The sequence below is a fragment of the Onychostoma macrolepis genome, chromosome 08 (assembly GCF_012432095.1).
Source record: "Onychostoma macrolepis isolate SWU-2019 chromosome 08, ASM1243209v1, whole genome shotgun sequence".
In the NCBI taxonomy this organism is placed as follows: domain Eukaryota; kingdom Metazoa; phylum Chordata; class Actinopteri; order Cypriniformes; family Cyprinidae; genus Onychostoma; species Onychostoma macrolepis.
Window position 1 is genome coordinate 6,957,647 of NC_081162.1, and position 23,729 is coordinate 6,981,375.

General features: G+C 36.9%; 1 protein-coding gene across 2 annotated transcripts; it reads left to right on the top strand.

The window, feature by feature from the left end:
• The first annotated feature begins 1,430 nt into the window (after positions 1-1,430).
• Positions 1,431-23,564, top strand: adgrd2 (adhesion G protein-coupled receptor D2). Of its 2 annotated transcripts, none has more exons than XM_058784884.1 (26): positions 1,431-1,945; positions 2,726-2,775; positions 2,868-2,928; positions 3,503-3,748; positions 4,286-4,915; positions 7,964-8,092; positions 8,648-8,733; positions 8,910-9,188; positions 10,267-10,378; positions 10,465-10,590; positions 10,702-10,810; positions 11,220-11,325; positions 13,508-13,560; positions 13,661-13,784; positions 16,322-16,425; positions 16,548-16,650; positions 17,552-17,705; positions 17,816-17,949; positions 18,811-18,926; positions 19,369-19,489; positions 21,693-21,734; positions 21,876-21,929; positions 22,015-22,165; positions 22,263-22,321; positions 22,477-22,507; positions 22,729-23,564. In XM_058784884.1, exons 1-26 carry the CDS (start codon positions 1,843-1,845, stop codon positions 22,734-22,736), a joined length of 3,291 nt encoding a protein of 1,096 aa, XP_058640867.1. In that variant the 5' UTR covers positions 1,431-1,842; the 3' UTR covers positions 22,737-23,564. The 2 variants fall into 2 exon arrangements, with proteins under 2 accessions (XP_058640867.1, XP_058640868.1); XM_058784885.1 differs by having other exon boundaries at positions 1,432-1,945; positions 3,486-3,748; positions 22,729-23,562.
• The last annotated feature ends 165 nt before the right edge of the window (positions 23,565-23,729 follow it).

Consider the following 23,729-nt stretch of genomic DNA (forward strand, 5'->3'; position numbering starts at 1 on the left):
GTGTGTGGTCACTGCGGTCTGGGAGCTTTTGTTGAGGCCCAGGGGAATCAGGCATTATGTGAAGAGGGGAATTCTGCTGGCTTTCTGAATGCCTGTTCCAAGAGAACCTGAAGCTGTTTTACGGGAAACAACTTCAAATGAAAATAAATAAATAAATAAACTGAATTACTATTAATTTTGAAAAGGAGGGTCAAAAGTTAAAATGTAAAATATATATAGATGAATAAATAAAATAAAAAGCAATAAGATTTCATGCATTTCATGTATTTTCAATATATTGTTTTCCAATATTTGATTTTGAGAGGTATTCTTTCTCATTTAGGAGAGTGTGTTATTTTTGTAATTAGAAATATACATATTGTGGTATAACAGTTAACTTACATAAATAAACATTTTACATTATATATTTCAATATTTTTCAAATATTTGATTTTCAGTCCCCCACACACACACATTTAGGAGGCATATTTCACACACACACACACACACACACACACACACACATATATATATATATATATATATATATATTATTTATTTTAATTTTTTGCAATATTTGATATTTTTCCCTCCACATTTAGGAGGGCATATTTTACACACACACACACACACACACACACACACATATATATATATATATTATTTATTTTAATTTTTTTGCAATATTTGATCTTTTTCCCTCCACATTTAGGAGGGCATATTTTTTGTAAATATACAGATGTACAAATCAGTACCAGAAATGAACTTTTACATGAAGGGGCAATATTTTATTTTATTTATACTAATATCATTATCAAGGACACTGTTTTACAGAATACGTAAACAATTAATGGAGTACATTTTATGAGAAAATATTACTTCACTCGTTCTACTTCAAAATTTAATGTATAATTGAATTACTTGCAGTTTCTGAGCGAAAATTGTTTAAACACCAGATTTTTTCAGTGTAGGTCTGGAATAAACTTTTTTAGAAATATTTTAGATGTAACAAATAAAACATTGAGACGTTCATAACAAGGTCATTTTGCCCAACGCATTTTGAATTTGAAAGTCATTGATCTTGATTTTTGCCTTGATCCTGCTTGAAATGCGTTACGAGACCATTCATTAGATCGTTCGTTAGTTGTGATCTCAGAGCTCTTGCTGGTGTTGATGCTGCACTCAGTAGTCTTGCTTGAGCTCCTGCCTACAGTGCATACTAATAGCAGGTTTTCTTTGACCCGCTGGTGTACACTGTGCATTAGTGATGTCACTGCTTTTGTTGTCCTGCAGGACACTAAAGCTTTAGCCTATACACAAAACAAACCAGCTTTATAAAGAGGCTTTCAATGCAACAGGCAAAAAAAGGCTGAACAAACATGAATGTGAAATGAAATGACTTTCACTAGTGCCAGATTATGCATGCAGCTTACAGTGTGTGATCATCTCACCTTTTGAACAAGTGTTGTAGTACTTTACAGTGTGTGTGTGTGTGTGTGTGTGTGTGAAGTTTGTCCACTAATGGACATAAATAAATGGCATTCTGCATTGGTAGGTGTCCCGCAGCTCTTGATGAACTCTGAGTGCCAACTTTCACACTGCTTGCGCAAGAAGTCTACTTTAATAAATGACATCCATTAGCATTACAAAGCGCAGTGCTAAAATGACGGCTGAGCTGGTGGGCTGGACATCTGCGAGGGGGTCTGCGCTCACCTCCTTCCCAGAGCCAGAGACACACACACACACCGGGATCAAGGAGGAGGACGGTCTGGCTGAGATGGATTTTGGAATGGATATTACACTTGCAAGCTGAAGGATGAAGACAGTGTAAGTGCATATAGATAATATGAGATAGATATACAGATGCAATTCCACAGCACAGTCCAAACAAGTATGGATGCTAGGACTCGAACTGTGGAAGATCGTCACATGGCAAGCAGCACAAGGCAACGCTACAAATACACCTGTAAGTCAAATCTCTTATTTTCAATACCAAGTCTGATACCACTACTAAGTGTTCTAATATGATCAATCAAATTTCATTACAAGTAGCCTTTCCACAAACTGAGGTAAATTTCTAGACGGTCATTCACACAAACACAAAACACCATCATGGAAAACACACACACGACTCTAAAATAATGCAATAAACATAAATTAAACGACATAAGATGGAACTTAAACCTTAATATACATAACTAAGAACAAAAACTATTTAAAAAATCACAATTAAACAAAATACCATTAAATGTGAAGCTCCGCATTAGAAATTTCACTTCCACAAACTGTACATTTAACATTATTGTACTGTATATGAACTGACCCATTAGATCTAAATATCTTAGCAGTGAAAAAAATATCAATTGTAGCGTTTTTAAAGTCTTATACAGTTAAAATGACAATCGTTTACGGTGTAAATTTTATATGAAAGTATTTTTTAAATCTTAAAACGTTTATTTTGTTTATTAATAGTTTAATTTTAATTTTTATAAATCCATTATTTGATACTTTTGACTCCCTGTGTACGTCAGTTATATCTGGTTTAGTGTTTTATACGGCTGTTTCTCATGCTTTCAGAAGTACATTTATGTTTTAAAGAACAAGGAACTTAAATTTGAGGAACAACCAGATAGTGACTTAGCATGTGGCTGTTTTCCTGATAGTTGAGGCATCTTTTTTTGATTTGCATTCTTCATGTTGTTATTTAAAGTCTTTTTATTTATTTATTTATTTATTTTTTGTCCAGATGTGAAGATGTCCCCGGTGTTCTTTGGAGTGATTTTGGCTAATGCAGTGGTAATGTTGGAATCAGATTTGTTCATTTAATTTTTGAAATTCTTCAAGTATGATCTTATTTTGGTGTGTTCTTTATGTGTTTAACAATGAAGTTTAAAGGTATGTGTGAACCAACTCAATCATGGTCAGACAGAGCAGAAAGAGGATTTTTGGGTGAGTAAACACTGTATTTGTGCCTCTCAGACAATAATTAAGCTTATAAAGACACAATGTACATGTAATCTGTCATCTGACTGATAGTGTATATTTTTTAGCAAATAAAAGGCTTTGTAGTTGTAAAAACGTCCACCTTCAGGTCGTGGTTAATGTGACTTTTTGCTGTGAAATCTTTACTGATTTTTATAAAGTAAATGTAAGAATACCTATATATATTGTTATAGATCAGTTACTGGACTGAAGCAGCTTTTAGGTTTACTTGATTATATACCATAGATATATATTTTTTAATCATGTTTATTAAATACGATCCATCAGGCTGTTGAGGTATGTTAATTTCATTGTGTTGTACTATGTTAAAGCTTTGATCATATCTATTCTGATTGGGAGAGTTTGACAACTGACATTTACATGCTATTTTATGCAACATTTGGCCATAAATAACATCTGCACCAAACTGCATAATTTTGCTCCGTTTGTGCCTCTGAATTGAATTGATTAGCGCCATATTTCTCCCTATATCATATATGGGCCATAAAATCCTGATTCACAAGATCTCAACCTGTTGCAGATGTGCCAGACTCTAACCTTCTGATCCAGAAGGATGCAGTGTATCATCTTGTGAACACATCGTTCACTTTCGAACAAGCTCTGCGTTACTGCCGTGGTCAGTCCAGTGGCCTCACAACCTCAGGGGTCAAAGAGGACGAGGAGGGGGCCCGGAAGTTACTCTCTAAATCCAGCCTGCAGGGCCCAATTTGGTTTGAAACCAACAAGAAACAGAACCCGACACCTCATCTGGCCCTTCCCAAACAAAGTAAGTTTGGTTATGATGTTGGTTATAATGTCAATATGTGACCCCGGACCACAAAACCAGTCGTAAGTAGCACGGGTATATTTGTAGCAATAACCAAAAATACATTGTATGGGTCAAAATGATTGATTTTTCTTTTATGCCAAAAATCATTAGGATATTAAGTAAAGATCATGTTCCATCAAGATGTTTTGTGAATTTCCTACCGTAAATAGGCCCCTATATCAAAACTTCATTTTTGATTAGTAATATGCATTGCTAACAACTTTATTTGCAACTTTAACGGCGATTTTCTCAATATATATATTTTTTTTTTTTGCACCCTCAGATTCCAGATTTTCAAATAGTTGTATCTCAGCCAAATACTGTCCAGTCCTGACAAAACATGCATCTAGGCTTATTCATTCAGCTTTCAGATGATGCATGAATCTCAATATTTTTTGTATATATATTTTTTTAAATTTGACCCTTATGATTGGTTTTGTGGTGCAGGGTCACATATCTCTGAGAAATTAAGTCAATATCTCTGTAACTCCACAGAAACGATCCTCAGAGGATTATCTTTCACGTCTAAGGACGGCTATGCGCGTGTGAACGCGTCTTTCCCGCCGCTGTCCGCGGTGAGCGTTTGCTTGCGCGTGCAGTGGGACCCGCGGCAAAATGATGTGTCCACGGTGTTCTCGTACGCAGCGCGCGCTTTCGTCAATGAATTCCAGCTGCGCGGAAAGACAGACAACAGAAAAGTCCGGCTAGCGCTTCTCATTCAAGGACAGCATCATCGGCACAAAGCCGAGCTGCCCGTTGATGGAGAGTGGCACCATGTTTGCGTCACGTGGCGCTCGAGCGATGGATTTTGGGCCATTTACGTGGACGGGGAAACGGGAGATTCAGAGAAAGGGAAAGCTCGGGGAAATGGAAAGGATATCCACGGAGATGGGATATTTATACTGGGCCAAGACCAGGATACTTTTGGTGGGAATTTCACGGAGCCGTTTTTTGGAAACTTGACTGATCTGAGCATCTGGGGTGGAGCTCTGGAGTTAGAACACGTGACGGCGCTGCGCACCTGCTCACAGCTGACCAATCACAGAGCCTTATTCAGATGGCAGGACTGGAGCCTCACTGTCCACCAGTCTGTCCAGAATGTGTCTGCTACACTCACCTGTCCAGGTAAGCTTCATTTACCTATCCATCTGTCAAAATATCAGAATATCCTACAAATAACAACTATTATTATTATTATTAATATTTTTTATAAAATATGCTTTAACAAATGCTAAAACATTTTAGCACTTTTTTAATATTTAATAATTTATAATATTTGTATTTTTTTTACATTTATTAATTTAATATTTAAAACATATACTTCTTTTTGTTAAACATCAGAGGATTAAAGTATCTGTAAACAAATAATAATAAATGGTTTTAACACAGTTTTTAGTCTAATATATAAGACAGACAGACACTGTTGAGGTCAAAAGTTTACATCCCCCTTTCTAAATCTGCAAAATGTTAATTATTTTACCAAAAATAAGAGGGATCATACATAATCCTTGTTATTGTTTATTTAGTACTGACCTGATTAAGATATTTCACATAAAAGATGTTTACATATACAGTGGGGGGAAAATTATGTGATCCCCTGCTGATTTTGTATGTTTGCCCACTGACAAAGAAATGATCAGTCTACAATTTTAATGGTAGGTTTATTTGAACAGTGAGAGACAGAATAACAACAACAAAATCCAGAAAAACGCATTTCAAAAAAGTTATAAGTTGATTTGCATTTTAATGAGTGAAATAAGTATTTGACCCCTTCTCAAAACAGATCCTCATTAAGGTTTCAAAGCTAACATTTGGCAACTCGAACCTTCAGCTCCCTCCACAGATTTTCTATGGGATTAAGGTCTGGAGACTGGCGGCCACTCCAGGACCTTAATGTGCTTCTTCTTGAGCCACTCCTTTGTTGCCTTGGTTTTGGGTCATTGTCATGCTGGAATACCCATCCACGACCCATTTTCAATGCCCTGGCTGGCTTCAGTGCCCTGACGGTACATGGCCCCGTCCATCGTCCCTTTGATGCGGTGCAGTTGTCCTATTCCCTTAGCAGAAAAACACCCCCAAAACATAATGTTTCCCCCTCCGTGTTTGACGATGATGGTGTTCTTGGGGTCATAGGCAGCATTCCTCCTCTTCCAAACACGGAGAGTTGAGTTGATGCCAAAGAGCTGGATTTTGGTCTCCTCTGACCACAACACTTTCACCCAGTTCTCCTCTGAATCACTGGCAAGCTTCAGACGGGCTGTACATGTGCTTTCTTGAGCAGGGGACCTTGCAGGCACTGCACGATTTCAGTCCTTCACGACGTAGTGTGTTACCAATTGTTTTCTTGGTGACGATGATCCCAGCTGCCTTTAGATCATTGACAAGATCCTCCCGTGTAGTTCTGGGCTGATTCCTCACCGTTCTCATGATCATTGTAACTCCACGAGTTGAGATCTTGCATGGAGCCCCAGACCGAGAGAGATTGACAGTTATTTTGTGTTTCTTCCATTTGTGAATAATCACACCAACTGTTGTCACCTTCTCACCAAGCTGCTTGGCGATGGTCTTGTAGCCCATTCCAGCCTTGTGTAGGTCTACAATCTTGTCCTTGACATCCTTGGATAGCTCTTTGGTTTTGGCCATGGTGCAGAGTTTGTAATCTGATTGATTGATTTCTTCTGTGGACAGGCGTCTTTTATACAAGTAACAAACTGAGACTCCCTTTAAGAGACTGCTCCTAATCTCAGCTCCTTGCCTGTATAAAAGACACCTGGGAGCCAGAAATCTTGCTGATTGATAGGGGATCAAATACTTATTTCACTCATTAAAATGCAAATCAATTTATAACTTTTTTGAAATGCGTTTTTCTGGATTTTTGTTGTTATTCTGTCTCTCACTGTTCAAATAAACCTACCATTAAAATTATAGACTGATCATTTCTTTGTCAGTGGGCAAACGTACACAATCAGCAGGGGATCAATTTTTTTTTTTTCCTCACTGTAGTCCACAAGAGAAAATAATAGTTGAATTTATAAAAATGACCCCGTTCAAAAGTTTACATCCCCTTGATTCTTAATACTGTGTAACCTGAATGATCCAAAGCTGTGTTTTTTTGTTGAGTGATAGTTGTTCATGAGTCCCTTGTTTGTCCTGAACAGTTAAACTGCCTGCTGTTCTTCAGAAAAATCTTTCAGGTCCCACAAATTCTTTGGTTTTCCAGCATTTTTTGTGTATTTGAACCCTTTCCAACAATGACTATATGATTTTGAGACCATGATGGTTTTTCCTTCTGGAAAAACAAGGGACTCATGAACAATTATCACTTAACAACAAAAAAAAAAAAAACACAGCTGTGGATCATTCAGGTAAGAACACAGTAAGAGTCAAGGGGATGTAAACTTTTGACCTCAACTGTAGATAGATGATGTAGAATTTTTGTTTAATTTAATATTTAAAACATATACTTCTATTAAAGGTAATATTACTATCATATTTGCTAATGTAATTTGAATTACATTTATTATCTATTTAATAAGGTAATTGGTAACGCTTTACAATAAGGTTCATTAGTTAACAACATTAGTAAACATGAACTAAGAATGAACAATACTTCTACAGCATTTATTAATCTTAGTTAATGTTAATTTCAGCATTTACTAATGCATTATTAAAATCACAAGTTGTGTTTGTTAACATTAGTTAATGCACTGTGAACTAACATGAATAAACAACGAACAACTGTATTTTCATTAACAAAGATGAATAAATAGTGTAATAAATGCATTGTTCATTGTTTGTTCATGTTAGTTAATACATTAATAATGTTAACAAATGACACCTTATTGTAAAGTTTTACCTGATCATTTTAATTTTGTTAAATATCAGAAAATTCAAATAGATCCAATCTGTAAGCTAATAATAATAATAATAATAATAATTGTATTATTATAATTATAACATGTACTTCAATTTTTCAATATTTATTTTTTCGTTATGTAATATTTAAAAAATAAAGTATATGTTAAAATGTCTACTTTTAATTACATTTATATATTTAGTGTTATAAGTTTTTTGTTGTTGTAGTTGTTGTTTCAGCTGAAATGTAAAAAAAAAAACACAAAAAAAACAATTCATTTTAAATTCCACTTAACTTGGATATGCTTGTTTTTGCAGGGTCCCTGAAGACAAGACAGAAACAGGAAAAGGAGTGTGAGGTTTTTAATAACTGGTCTGACCGTCAGCCTCAGTACAGCACTGCCCCCTGCACACACACACTTCCCTTCATCTGCAGAGTCAACAAAGGTGTGTGTGAGAGAGAGCATGTACAGTCAAACCAAAAATTATTAACTGTGTGTTAAATTATTAACTCAAAACTGTGACATATTATACCCAAAAATTCTTCATACAGTGGACTATCAGTATAGAGTTGTTAAAAATGTTGGACCAAAAATTATTCGGACACATTGACCTGACCATGTTTTGCTTAAATGTTTTTTCTTTAGTTGCTAATGCGACCTTTTCACACCACAGACTGAACAAAATGAAGCATTGCTTGGTTATTGGTTGAGCTAAATGGTATTATACAATCGTGTACTTAAATTTAACAGCTGGCAGCTATTCAGCCTTTCTATCAAAGTTATCTGACATTATCAAGATTAATTTGTTCTGACACAGTTTAACTCTGAGTTCTTGTCATATTTTATTATAGCGAATAAACTGTGATAATATAAGAAATGTTGAAGGTGTCCGAATAAATTTTGGTTTGACTGTAAGTGGGAGTTAAATAAAGAGTGAATGCATTGAAGAATGTGAGCTGTGAGTGTGTACAGAGTGACCGTGCAGCTCTCTGCTCCACAGACCATTATCTGAAGATGAAGGACTTGAAAGAATCTCTGACGTCCAACCCAACCTCCTTCATGCAAAGTCTCATGCAGTATGGCGTGGTACAGTCGATTTCTAAAAAGTGCTTTCTTAGCATGACTATTTTGCACACAGTATTAGCACACTATCATTGTAAATAACCCAAAAATATATATACAATTAATTTTTTTTAAAAATAAAGTCAAAAAAAGATGATCTGTGTTACCATCTAACTTGTATTTTGTCCCATTTCTCTCAGACCGCAGACGATGTGCTCTCTGATGCTGTAGATGGGCAGAGCTGGACCTCGGTGTCCCGTCTGTTGAGCGTGTCTGAGCAGGTTGTTCTGAAGGAGCAGAAGCAGCTGGAGGACAGGGACATGGTCTCTCTGATGCATGTTCTCTCTCGGGCCGCTGACCTGCCCAGCACCGCCAACCATAGCCGGCGTGATGCAGAGAGGCTCGGCCAGAGCTTCATCACCATTGCAGATTCACTCATCAGCCAAGACAATGTCAGTAAATGGAACAGCATCAAAGAGGTGAACGAAGTTTTGTGTTGATTAATTACTAATTATTAAAAGGGATATTTGATGATCTCATAGTCTGCCACACTCCTTGACAACATTTTTGCAAATGTCTTTTATGAATTAGAGTTTATTTTTTGTATTATTATCATATATATTTATATATTTTGCAGTAGAGTTGAATTCTAATATCTTGTTATCCAGTTTTCTAAACAATTAATTTAAAATGATTTAGTAGTTTTTGCCACATTCCATTTATTTTTATTTATTCATTAATTTATTTTATAATTCTGTAATAACTACTTAAAAGTTTGTGATCAGTATTTTTATTTATTTTTTTATTTTTTAAACAGAAAGGATGCATTGAATTGATCAAAAGTGAGCGTAAAGACATTCATAATGTAACAAAATATTTCTATTTTAAATAAATGCTGTTCTTTTGGACTTTCTTTTAATCAAAGAATCCTGAAAAATCTATCATGGTTTTCACAAACAATATTAAGCAGCACACTTGTTTTCAACACTAATAATAATAAGGAATGTTTCTTGAGCAGCAAATCAGTATATTAGAATGATTTCTGCAGGATCATGTGACACTGAAGACTGGAGTAATGATTCTGAAAATTAAGCGTTTGCCAAAATTTAGAACAGTTTTTTTAAATTGTAATACTATTTCACAGTTTTACTGTTCTTACTGTATTTTGATCAAATGCAGCCTTAGATGAGCATAAGAGACTTCTTTAAAAAACATTTTAAAAATCTTACTGACCACAATCCTTATTTGTGTCATTATATTATACTTGATAATTCAGTAATTAATGAACATTCAAAAATTAGTTTTAGAAATAAGCAATATCACAAGAGCAGTTCCACCGAATATCATCACTGCAGCACAACTGGTGTGTGATATTTTGTTTATACAACCGTTAAATAAGTTCAATTATGAAGTTAATATTAGCTTGCATTTTACATACAGTGTGACTGGTTATTTCAGATTTGTTTTTAATGAATGAATGAATTTATTTATTGGGTTTGCCATCAAAAATAGTTTCAAATGAAACCTTTAATTTCTTTACAAATCTGTGCTTTGTAGGTAGTGAAGGGCCCAATGGCAGTCATGCAGACTGTCGACCGCATGGTGAGCAACCTTAACTCTCTACTGATGGACAACACAGACAGTGTGCAGATACACAGCAACAATATCAGTAAGTTACGCAGACATACAGAGGAACAAGACTGACATGCACTGAAATTTCAACCAAAGTAAAAAAACTGTGGTCCTGTGTTGCAGAGCTGCAGGTCCAGCAGAAGCTGCTGTCTGAAGGTGCTCACGTTTCTGCGTTTTGTGGGTTGGATGTGGGAAATCATGACTGCATCTCTGTCCCAGCTGAAAACATGAAGGAACTACAGAACAATGGTATGGATATTTAAAACAGGAGATTCACAGTGGATAACGTTTCGACTGTCACAGTGAAACCAGGATGTGTTTTTTTCCTTCCCCTATTTTTTATATGTTGTGCTTGTTTAGGCTTCGAAAAGGTGACTTTGCTGTATACATGGTACAGCTCTGTGAAATGCTTCTCAGAGAGAGAGGAGAACATTACCCTTTTTCCTATTGTCAGTGATGGATCTCATAGGTAAGATATGAATACAGTATGCAGATTCATTGAATTAAATCAGATCATCTGTGTCTGCGCTACATGAACACACTCTTAAAAATAAAGGTTGCATAATGGCTTTTCACAGCCATGCCAAAGAGAAACCATTTTTTGCTTTCCCAAAGAACCTTTCAGTGAACAGTTCCTAAAAGAACCATTGTTTTCTAATCTAAAGAACCTTTTGTGGAATGGAAAGATTCCATTGATGTTAAAGGTTCCATAATGAACATTTAGTTTTAAATGTGTGTGATACTTCAAACTTAAATTGCTTCAATTGCAGGAAAATCCCTTATTACAGAATTTGCATATTTCTTGTTATTATATATTTCAGTGTAATTACAACATGAATGTGTTGTCATTTTGCTGATGGTGTGATTGTGTGAATCAGGCATGTGCGAACCGTCTTGGGCTCATCGGTCATCTCCAGTACAGTGCTGGCAGATGGACAGCCGATCAGCATGGCCATAAACTTCACACTCCAGCACAAGATTCAGGTACAAGAAATAAAATGTATCATTTTTTATTGTGATAGCATATCACAGAAATTAGCTTTGACTAAAGTCAGTGTAGAGATAATCCGAAATGTCTTGGATGCCAGTGAAACCATTAGAAAAAATTATTTAGCGTAGACTTTCAGAGTTGTAGGAATCATTTAACCACATGTTAGTTCCATTACAAACCTATATGACTTCCTTTTTTCCATGGAACAAGTGATTTTGCTGAATGTCAAAGCTGCTCTTTTGCATACAGTTTAGTCACACGAGGCATTCGAGCTCCAAAAGGACAAAAACAGCTTAAAAGTACCTTAACAGTAGTCATTATATGGATGTTATATTCCAAGTCTTCTGAAGACGTAGATTGACTTTTAAATTTACACTGCCGTTCAAACGTTTGGGAGCAAAAGAAGTATATTATGTGATCAAAAATACAGTAAAACTGTCAAGCCCCTGGACTGTCTTGTGTGTGTTTTGCTCCCCATGTGCTCTGTGTGACCTAGTTTCTGCCATTGTCTAATTATTAGTTAATCATCTTCATTGTGTTCACCTGTCTGCCCCTCGTTATCTGCCCTATATTAGTTGCTGTCCTTTGAGTTCTAGTTTGTCGGTTATTGTTGATGTTACCCTGTGTGTGAACCTCCTCATCTCAAGTTATATTAAATCTCTTATTCCCTTTGAACCTTGGTCTTCGTGTATATTGTGTGTGCACTGCACAGAACCGTGACAGAATAACTGACCCAAAACGAAAGTTAAGTTTAGCAGCGAGTTTCCCCTCATTTTGTTTTCCGTTTTCATCAGTTTTTATTTTCTGTTTTGTCATGAACGACCCTGCCTGCCTCCTCCTCATGCTGGAGCAGAGGAGCCTTTCCCTCGAGGACCATACAAGACTGTTCGTGGAAATCTCCAACTATACCCACTACCCGGACTACTGCCTCTGCACGTTCTATCGAACGAGCCTCATGGACCGTCCTATCAGGTGCGAGAGCCGGCTACATCGCACGCGACAGTGGAAGTTACAGTGGCGCGTGAGGGTGCTGAAGAAAGCCCCGCCCACTGCACCGCCGCTGAGGGTGAGCAGTCGCAGGACTCTGAGGATCTAATAGATTGGGAAACTCATGCAGACATGCCCTCTCTGCTTCCGCCTTCATCTGAAGTCTCTAACTACCCTGAATGGCCTACCTACCTGGATTTCCCACCCACCCTCCCTCTCCTGCCGCCTCCTATCATCCCTGCCACTTCAGCCCTGCCACCACTGCATCCTGGCAGTCCCTCTGCTCACCCTCAGCCCACCATCTGCGCGGTGGGATCGCCGCGGGTCTGCCTGTCTCCATCGGCGTCGTGGCTGGGGGATCCCTCGTCTCCGCCTCCAGCCTCTGAGTCCTGGACTCCACCTCGGTCCTCCGACCCAGCGGCTCCACCTCGGCTCCTAGCTCTCTCATCTCCACCGTCGCCCATCGGCCCACCAGCTCCACCGGGCTCCTCCCTCCCTCCAGCTCCACCTGGGTCCTCAGTTGCTCCGCCACGTACCTCCGGATCTCCGTCTCCGCCTCGGTCGCCAGAGCCTTCGGCTCCACCTTGGCCCTCCGGATCCTCGGCTTCACCCGGGCTCATCTGCTCTCCAGCTCCGGCTCGGGCTCCTCCACCTGCTCTGCCGCCGTTGGTCGGCCCCTTGGAGTCGGCGGCCATTCCTCCTCCATGGCTCCTCCCTGCGTCGGCTCCACCATGGGCCATCATCATGGCTGTGGCCTGGGTCCTGCCGGGCTCCTCCTGCTCCGGGTCCCTCCTGTCTCCTCCCTGGCTCCTCCCTCCTTCGTCGCCTCCCTGGTCTCTGTCTGCCGGCCCCCTCCCAGTTGTCCGTCCTCCTCCTGAGCCTCCGCCATTATTCCCACCCGTTTAAATCTTAATCTTAATACTGTAAAAACTGTGGTGTGTTTTTTTCAGGATTTTTGTTGTTGTTTTCTTGAAATAGAAATCTTTTGTAACATTAAATGTTTTTGCTGTCACTTTTGATCAATTTAATGCATCCTTGCTGAATAAAATCTCAAACTTCTGAACAGTAGTATGATCTGTCATTTTAGGAGAACTGATTAAAATGAGAATTGATCAAGATTGAATTTACAGTTTTGATGGACAGTCATGCCTGACTTCAACTACAATGCTTCTCTTTTTCACTCTCTAGAACAGTTCACTGAATTTGACACCTATCTGTTCTTTTTGGGACTTTGACCTGATGTAAGCAATTTTCATGTACTTATTTAATTTGCAAATTCTCAAATGCTCTCATTTATGTTTTGTATGACTGATGAAATCTTGTTTTGTCTTGACACCTCAGGCCAGAGGGGGGAGGGTGGTCAACAAAGGGCTGCACCTCTATTTCCACGAAGAATAACTCAACTTCCTGTTCCTGTAACCACACTACCAACTTTGCCTTGCTGTTACAGATCTCTGAAGTTCAGGTAAGGAGGTTTTTAATAAGCAGTACCTGTAACAGTTGAAAAAAAAAATCATAGTATAAAAACTGGAGACTGTAAATGAGTTTGCCCAATAATTATTTACTTTGCTTATGAAATAATAATAGGCTTATGCAGTCGCAAACAGTGTTATTTTAGTATCATATTTATAGTATGTGTTCATATTTTGGATTATCTTTTATTTTTATATTTTTGGATTAGCTTATTTTTATTTCAGCTTCAGTTTTAGTAGTTTTTGTGCATCACCTTAAACATATTAGTTACTCAGTTAGATGCCAAGGCAGCATCTCTAATTTTCAAAGGTTTAGGTTTTTAAAAAATATAAATCTAATATATATATCTTACTCTAATATTTCAATTTGATTTGATTTCACATTTATTTCAATTTCCAAAAATTATTTTCAGTTACAATAATGACCCTGGTTGCAGATAAACATGTGGAAACAGAGTCTGACCACTATAGGAACGAAAGAGTTCAATTAAAAGAGCCAAAAATGCGTTTGTATATAGTTAAACCAGTTTTTATATATACAGTGGGTACGGAAAGTATTCAGACCCCCTTCAATTTTTCACTCTTTGTTATATTGCAGCCATTTGCTAAAATCTTTTAAGTTCATTTTTTTCCCTCATTAATGTACACACAGCACCCCATATTGACAGAAAAACACAGAATTGTTGACATTTTGGCAGATTTATTAAAAAAAAAAAAAACTGAAATATCACATGGTCCTAAGTATTCAGACCCTTTGCTGTGACACTCATATATTTAACTCAGGTGCTGTCCATTTCTTCTGATCATCCTTGAGATGGTTCTACACCTTCATTTGAGTCCAGCTGTGTTTGATTACACTGATTGGACTTGATTAGGAAAGCCACACACCTGTCTATATAAGACTTTACAGCTCACAGTGCATGTCAGAGCAAATGAGAATCATGAGGTCAAAGGCTCAGAGACAGAATTGTGGCAAGGCACAGATCTGGCCAAGGTTACTAAAAATGTCTGCTGCACTTAAGGTTCCTAAGAGCACAGTGTCCTCCATAATCCTTAAATGGAAGACGTTTGGGACGACCACAACCCTTCCTAGAGCTGGCCGTCCGGCCAAACTGAGCTATCGGGGGAGAAGAGCCTTGGTGAGAGAGGTAAAGAAGAACCCAAAGATCACTGTGGCTGAGCTCCAGAGATGCAGTCGGGAGATGGGAGAAAGTTGTAGAAAGTCAACCATCACTGCAGCCCTCCACCAGTCGGGCTTTATGGCAGAGTGGCCCGACGGAAGCCTCTCCTCAGTGCAAGACACATGAAAGCCCGCATGGAGTTTGCTAAAAAAAACACCTGAATAAGATTCTCTGGTCTGATGAGACCAAGATAGAACTTTTTGGCCTTAATTCTAAGCGGTATGTGTGGAGAAAACCAGGCACTGCTCATCACCTGTCCAATACAGTCCCAACAGTGAAGCATGGTGGTGGCAGCATCATGCTGTGGGGGTGTTTTTCAGCTGCAGGGACAGGACGACTGGTTGCAATCGAGGGAAAGATGAATGCGGCCAAGTACAGGGATATCCTGGACGAAAACCTTCTCCAGAGTGCTCAGGACCTCAGACTGGGCCAAAGGTTTACCTTCCAACAAGACAATGACCCTAAGCACACAGCTAAAATAACGAAGGAGTGGCTTCACAACAGCTCCGTGACTGTTCTTGAATGGCCCAGCCAGAGCCCTGACTTAAACCCAATTGAGCATCTCTGGAGAGACCTAAAAATGACTGTCCACCAACGTTTACCATCAAACCTGACAGAACTGGAGAGGATCTGCAAGGAGGAATGGCAGAGGATCCCCAAATCCAGGTGTGAAAGACTTGTTGCATCTTTCCCAAAAAGACTCATGGCTGTATTAGATCAAAAGGGTGCTTCTACTAAATACTGAGCAAAGGGTCTGAATACTTAGGACCATGTGATATTTCAGTTTTTTTTTTTTTTTTATAAATCTGCAAAAATGTCAACAATTCTGTGTTTTTCTGTCAATATCGGGTGCTGTGTGTACATTAATGAGGGAAAAAAAAGAACTTAAATGATTTTAGCAAATGGCTGCAATATAACAAAGAGTGAAAAATTTAAGGGGGTCTGAATACTTTCCGTACCCACTGTATATATATATATATATATATATATATATATATATTTATTTAAATATACAGAAGGCATTTTTATGTTACATTTATGCATTTAGCAGACGCTTTTATCCAAAGCGACTTACATTGCATTCAAGTTACAGTTTTTTTTTTTTTTTACATTTTATCAGCTCTTGCTTTCCCTGGGAATCGAACCCATGATCCTGGCGTTGCTAGCGCCATGCTCTACTATTTGAGCTACAGGAAAGCTATATGTTATATTTAATGTGTGTAATCTTTTGTGGGTAATTCATGAAGAAGAAGAAAAAAAAAAAAAACTACACTTACAGCACTTTTTTAAAATCAGTAGTACATCAAAATTCAAATCCTACTTAAATTCTTTGTGTGTGTGTGTTTTAGCTAAATCCCGATCATGAGACAGGCCTGCAGATCTTCAGTTTGATTGGCTCTGGTGTGTCTCTGTGTGGTCTCATCTTCACATTTATTCTCTTTGTGGCTGTTGGGTGAGTTTCTCTGTGTTTATAGGTGTGATTACACAAAAATAACCATACAACAGACAGTATAGTGCTCATATCCATTGTCTTATCTGGCATTGCATTATTTGTTGCTCTCTGTCTCCCTCTAGTGTTCCAAAGTCAGATCGGACTACAGTTCACAAAAACCTGATCGTGGCGCTGGCTGTAGCTCAGTTACTTTTGATTTTCAGCAACTGGGCTGAGGGAAACCAGGTGTGACTTCTATATCTGTCAGCATATTTTTTTATTTATCAGTGTAATTTTATGAATCAGTATGTCACAACACATAATACTTGATAAAACAGGCTGTAGAACTACAAATTAATCATATTTTGAACATAACACGTTAAATGCAGCAGCCATTGTGTGTGTGTGTGTGTGTGTGTGTGTGTGTGTGTGTGTTTAATAATGCTGCTAGATACTAATATTACCTGCTTAAATTTCAGGAAATTATCTGCAATACAGTCACAAACTATTTTTATTTTTCCCTTTCTTTCTTTCTTTCTTTCTTTCGTAGTAGTAGTGGTTTCTTTAGAGATAAATTACATACACTACCATTCAAAAGTGACTGTAAAGAGTAACTTTATAATTTATCTTTATCAAAGAATCCTGATAAAATGTATAATGTTTTCCACAAAAATATTAAGCAGCACAACTGTTTTCAACATTGATCATAATAAGAAATGTTTCTTGAACAGCAAACAGCATATTAGACTGATTTCTGAAGATCATGAGACACTGAAGACTGGAGTAATGATGCTGAAAATTCAGCTTTTAACACAGGAATAAATTCCATTTTAACATATATTAAAATAGAAAACATTTGTTTTAAACTGTGATACTGTTTTTATGTATTTTGACCAAATAAATGTAGCCTTGGTGAGCATAAACGGCCTATTTTGTTTAAAAAAAAAAAACATTAAATAATCCTATTGACCCCGAACTTTTGAAAAGCAGTCTACCTATCTTTTACAGTCTACCTACCAGTCTTCCTTCATTTATATTTCTACGTAACAATCTAATAATATACTGTATTTTTTATTTAAATGGTATTTTTGCACTCTAGTAAACATCTCTGATGTGGTACTGATGGCAGTATGTTGTTGTGGAGCAGGAAGCCTGTTGGCTGGTGACGGCGCTTCTGCATCTGTTTTTCCTGTCGTCTTTCTGCTGGATGCTGGTGGAGGGCTTGCTGCTCTGGAGTAAAGTGGTCTCTGTGAACATTAGTGAGGAGAGGCGGATGAAGCTGTACTATGTGCTGGGCTGGGGTGAGAACTTTGTGTGTGTGTGTGTGTGTGTGTAAATCATTATGATTCATGTTCTGTTTGATTAACCTTCCTCTCATGCATTGTGTCTGTATTTGCTTTGTCTTTCTTAGGGCTGCCGGTTGTTATAGTCGCAGTAACCTTGGCAGCCACTTTGGATCAGTACAAAGCACAGCGGTACTGCTGGCTGAACCTTCAGTCGCACGTTATTTGGGCTTTTGCAGGGCCTGTGCTCTTTGTTTTGGCCGTAAGTATGTTACAAGTGTGTAGGTCCTCGAGTGAGTGTTTGTGTCAGAATAATTGTCACAGTGGAGCTCTTTTGAGTGTATGCAGTACAGTTCTGATGGTTTTAAAGTTAGCATGAAATCTATTTCCTAAATGCATATTATAGATCTTTTTGTGAACGATTCATCTGTGCATGTGTTTGCTTTTGAAAAAAAAAAAAGGTTTTAACCTTGTAATGTTTAATCAAAATGTCATAACTGGATCTTCTGGTGAAAACAGACTTTTCTCCGGTGATGTATACTAGACTTCTTTAATCATTTAGTCAGTCTTCCTCCATCCAATCAACTACAGATAGAATCAAGCCCCGCCCTTTTTTTGATAATACATTGCACTCAGATACATTATTACACTTTCTACTTCTGTTTCATCACGGCTAAGGAAACTTTATATTAAAATGTCAGCTAAATACTTAATGTTTGAATGCAATGTGGATATTAAATGCTAATGATCAGATTTTTAAAAATTTAATTCAAATTTAAATTCTGCAGGCATAAAATACATATCGTACATTTCTGTAAATTATAAACTCCAGATTTTCTTGAGCCTAAAAAGATTATTTATTGAAACTATCTCATTCTGATGTGTTTCTGTCCTATGCAGTATAGTGTTGAGGTGAACACATATTTCTGTAGGCTAAACACAGAAGTTTGCCCAATAGGGTTTTTCCATTGGCTAACTAATGCTAACTAATTTCTGGTCCTACAAAAATACATCATCCCTGCCGCTATGAACATGACAGAGTTGTTTCTTAAAAGCACAGCATAAAAAAACATCACTACTATTATAAATTCATCTATTAATGGGATATGTTTTCTGTTTTTAGGTCAACGCTGTGGTGCTTTTTCGGGTTGTAATGGTCACAGTGGCCAGTGCACGTCGCAGAGCCAAAATGCTGACCCCCAGTTCTGATTCGAAACTTCACACGCTGGATCTTACCTGGTGAATGTTGTTTCACTTTTCAACTTCCTTTGAAATAAAAACAGGCCAGAGATAAGAGATCGAGAGCGGTTTCAGCCAGTCATTTCTCATTATTGTACACGTTTCTAGTTCTTCTCTTATCTTGTTGAACAGAGGGAGCAGCGAGAAAGCACCTGTCCGCCAGTAACTCATTTATTCCTATCAGCCACCTGGACTTGAGAAGATACCATACAAATAGCCACAGAGACTCGTTTGTCCTGTTACATGGATACTTCCTACAATGAATGAGCAGAAATGAATCAGAAGTGTCTGTATAATTAGCTAGTTAGGCAGAGACCCGGAGTGTCCTTGAAGAAGAGTTTCAGTCATACTGAAGTAAAACTGAGAAGCCTAGCCAATGCATTCAGCTTTCCTGGCTGTTAGTAATATGAAGGATTAATATTTTGTTTGTGTGCACATGCAGGGCAGCGACGAGGCCAGTATTGATCCTGTTACCAGTGTTAGGTCTGACCTGGCTGTGTGGAGTGCTGGTGCATTTATCTGTTTTTGTGGCCTATGTGTTCATCACACTCAATGCTTTTCAGGTAACACACGACACTTATACTATGGCTGAGCGATTATTCACATTTATTTTCAATTACAATTTTCGCTTCCAGTGATGATCAAATCCAAATTCTGTTGTCACATGGACTTGAACTCTTGTTTTGTCTTGCATTATAAACCCTTTCCGTTACAGTGGTGCATTGTTATAAATATTTTCGTTACTTGCAATAAAACAAATATTAACTGAAATAAAAAAAATAAAACTTAGCTGGTTCCCAAGACAACTTTTCTCATTTTAATTTAGTTCAATTTAAAGTACTAAAATAATTAAATTATAAAAAATTATTTAAATCTATAGAGACGTATATTTATAAAACAAAAACTACTAAAAATCACAAAAAAATTGCTATAAAATAAAAACAGAAAATATAAAGATAAAAACCGATACAAAATATCAATAAAAACTATAATATTATCCCAATGATGCTAAAATAAATAACACTACAATGGTGTGCTTCCACAATATTTATTCATTTTGATCTAATTTATTTTATTCGTTTTAACGTGTGTGTGTGTGTGTGTATATATTAGCTGTAATAGATGGCTTATTCTATGTTAACTGCTATGAATTTGAGAATAAAACTTTGATTTTTGAGATTTGAGGTAAACCTCCCATATGGTTAACCTCAAATCTTTTTTTATTTATTTTTTTTTATTTTCAGTTTTTTTGTTTTCTTCTGGTTACTAAAGATTTATTCATTGAAACCTATAGGCATGAAGCCTTTTTTTTTTTTTTTCAGTTGAATTATTTTTAATGTTCAAGGAAATACAGTATACTGTTAAAAATAAATTTGCAGTTCAATAAATGCATGATCTTTCCAAAGTCTGAGTAATCATGTTAAATAATTGTGATCTCAGTATTGACAAAAATAATTGTTTATCATTTTTTTTTTTTTTTGGTCAAAATCAGCCAGCTCTGACTTTCTATGCACATATTGTCTTCCTCTTAATCAGACTCCAGTCTGTCAACACATTTGAAATGAACTTCCTCTCTCTGTTTTCAGCTTCATGTAGCTCTTGGACTCTCTCTTTCTTCCTCCCATGTCTATAATGAAGGAGAGCTGAATTCCCTCCCAGAGCTTGTTAATGTAGATTTACTGTGTGCGTCTGGGAAAAAGATAAAAGAAGCAGAAGACAGATAGAGAAAATGTGGGAGAGGAGGAGACACATGAGCAGAGTCCATCACTGGAAGGAAACTCTTCTGATATAATTAGCCAGTGCAGATCTGTCTTGAATGTTTTATGTAGCAGAGGTCGCTGAGAACAGCAAGTGCAAAGATGCAGGAAGTATATGGACCGTTCCTGTAAGCTGTAATATATGGCTGATTCCACACTAACTGCTAACAAGAGCTGAGAATTCAACTTTTAAGATTTGAGCTAAATGTCCAAAAAAAAAAAAAAAAAAGTTTCTCCAGGTTATTTATAATAATATATTATAAATAATAATATATTTGTAATAACTGTTTATTACACCGCAGACACTGAAACTTCAGATTGTACTACATTTTTGTTTAAATATAAGAATTATATTTATAAATAATGAGTAAACAATATTTGAAACATTATAAAAGTGTAATTTAATGATTTTAATTTAAATTATTTCATTTTCACTTTTCTGTTGCTTAATGTGTGTATGCAAAATAATTTCTCGTTTTTAAAAAAACATTTTTTATTATTTTCATTGCAATTCAGCACTTTTCCACCTCTCCAAATTCTCGTTACTATAATGCAAAATAAATCAATAAATCATTCGAATTAATGCAAAATAAAAAACTTATTATCAATGATTTATTATTTGTATGGTATAGTATTTGTTACATTGAATTTGAATTGTATTTGAATTTATTCCCTTGCACCCAGAGAATGATTAATGAGCCAAAAATAAGCTTCATTTTCCTTATGCAGAATGTAATTTTTATTTTAAATAATTTGTAGATTTGGAGATGGAATATGATCCATAAATTTATGAGATTGACACTATCAATTATTTGTAAAATACTATGTATTTTTGCTTTGACGTGGTTGCAAAACGTACAGTAGAATGACCCATATACACTATTATAAATGAGCTGTATAAACATCTTTTAGTGACTTTTATAAAGTTAAAAGTATTTTTGCTCATTGTTAACATTATAATCACTAGCATGAGTGAGCGTCAACGTTGTTTTATTAACCCTCATTCTAGGGCCTGTATATTTTTCTGGTGTATGCGGTTTACAACAGTGAGGTATGACTTCTACAATATTTATCTATCAATTTGTATTTCTTATATTTTTTATCTTATATTTCAGTAGTACTTGGAAGTTATGCGATTTTCATTTCTAAATTGCAGCATAAAACTGTTCCTGAATGTTTTATGATAATGTAGGTGCGAAACGCTATAAGAAGAATTCAGGACAAGCGAAAAGCTTTGTCTTTTACAGTAAGACCGTATTTTTGCTCATTTTAATAGTTTCAATCTGTTTCTCTGTTATTGTACTCACTTTTGATGTCATTTCCTCTTGCAGAACTGCTCACAGCCTATCAGCTTCTTGCCCTCCCAGAAATCTCCCAGTGCATCATGGGTACACAGCCTGCCGACTCATTCCAGCCCAGAGAGCAGCGAGAGCTCGACTCCCATCACCACTTCCACAGCCAACTCCCTCGTCTTTAAGAACGGTACGAGAAACTCATGCGTATCCACCGTCTGCAGCTCAGTTTACTGTTGCTTTTAGTCAACATGTAACATCTCTGTGCTTTCCTCTTTATATGTTAGAACGGTTTAAAGAGGACCATATTGTGAACTTCCCATTAAAACCAGCCAACATAAGTCAGGTAACCTGCAAACCACACATATTTGATACTGATATTATATATGCATCACTTAACCATCACCAAATAGTAATTAGGCTTGTCACAATATCCAATTGTAATTGTGAAAAGCGCTATACAGATCAAATTGACTTTTACAGCATAATCTTGTGTTTCAGGTGGTTCAGCTGACAGCCTTTAAGCCCTCAGGTAAAGAACTGTAAGATAATGTGTCCACACTGAATCTCTAGGGGGCGCACTAGTTCTTCACTAGCACAGGACTGATGCACTTTTCAACAAATTACAATATTTGAATCAATCCAAATCTGAGCTTGAAATTTGTCAAAACAGAATCACAGTATGAAGTGTTGGTATTTTTAAATTATGCCATCAAAATTCATGCTGCTATTTCCTGTTCTGCTTCACCACAGGCTGTTGAGAGGAAAACCACACTACAGTTCTGCACGGACTCGTGACTTATCCTGGGATGAAGACGTAGCTCGCTCTGTGGAGGAGCGAACACTGCCTCCTCCGCAATCCTGCAGGCCGTCTCATTCCCAGGGCTCAGTCTGTGTTGAGTGAGTAAAGGTTTTCTGATAAACATGAAACGACTCTTTCAGCAAATGTTCAATGAGACTGCGCTCAGCACGGCGCGTGTGTATATGGTCATCATTTTATAATGTATAGATGTTGTCAGCGCACAGAGGCTCACAGTACTAAAAATGGACAACCTGAGCATCATCACACCATTAATCGTGACCAGACAACAGAATGAGTTGTTAGTGATTTTCGACTTCATCTGTTGAGATTTACATTCAGTATTTTGCCAAATAAGAAAACTGTGGACAATGAAACCTATCAGCTGTTTGATCTATATAGAAGTATCTATATATCATTTCAATAACACATTATTTAATTTTTATAAAAAAAGTCTAGTGCTCAAAATAGCAAGCATGTGAAGATTATCTTATCATGACAGCATTTATTTTTAATGGTTTGTTTTTGGTTTATTCATGCTGTAATGTACTACCCAATTGAAATAACGCAAAAATGTAAAAAAAGAATTTTATTGTAATAGGCATTCCCTATTTTTATACAATGCATATAAAATGCATTATGTATTACTTTTTTACTCCCACTATTAAAACTAATTTGTTTGTTTTGATGTGGAAAGTGTGTATCTCTGTAGTCATTAATGAATACAGATTTTTTTCAAATGATACTCTTGATTAGAATAAAAATGAATGGAAAAATAATTGGTTCAAATGGATTTCAAAAGAAGCACTCTCTCTTTATACGCTCACAAAGGTGGCAACATGTGTGAATGTTTTCTGACCTTCCCATAACCTCTTTTTATTGGCACGCTGAAGAGACACTCAGAGCGGAGCAGCATGTCTGTCTTTAGAAACAGGCCCATTCAAAGTAAGATTGC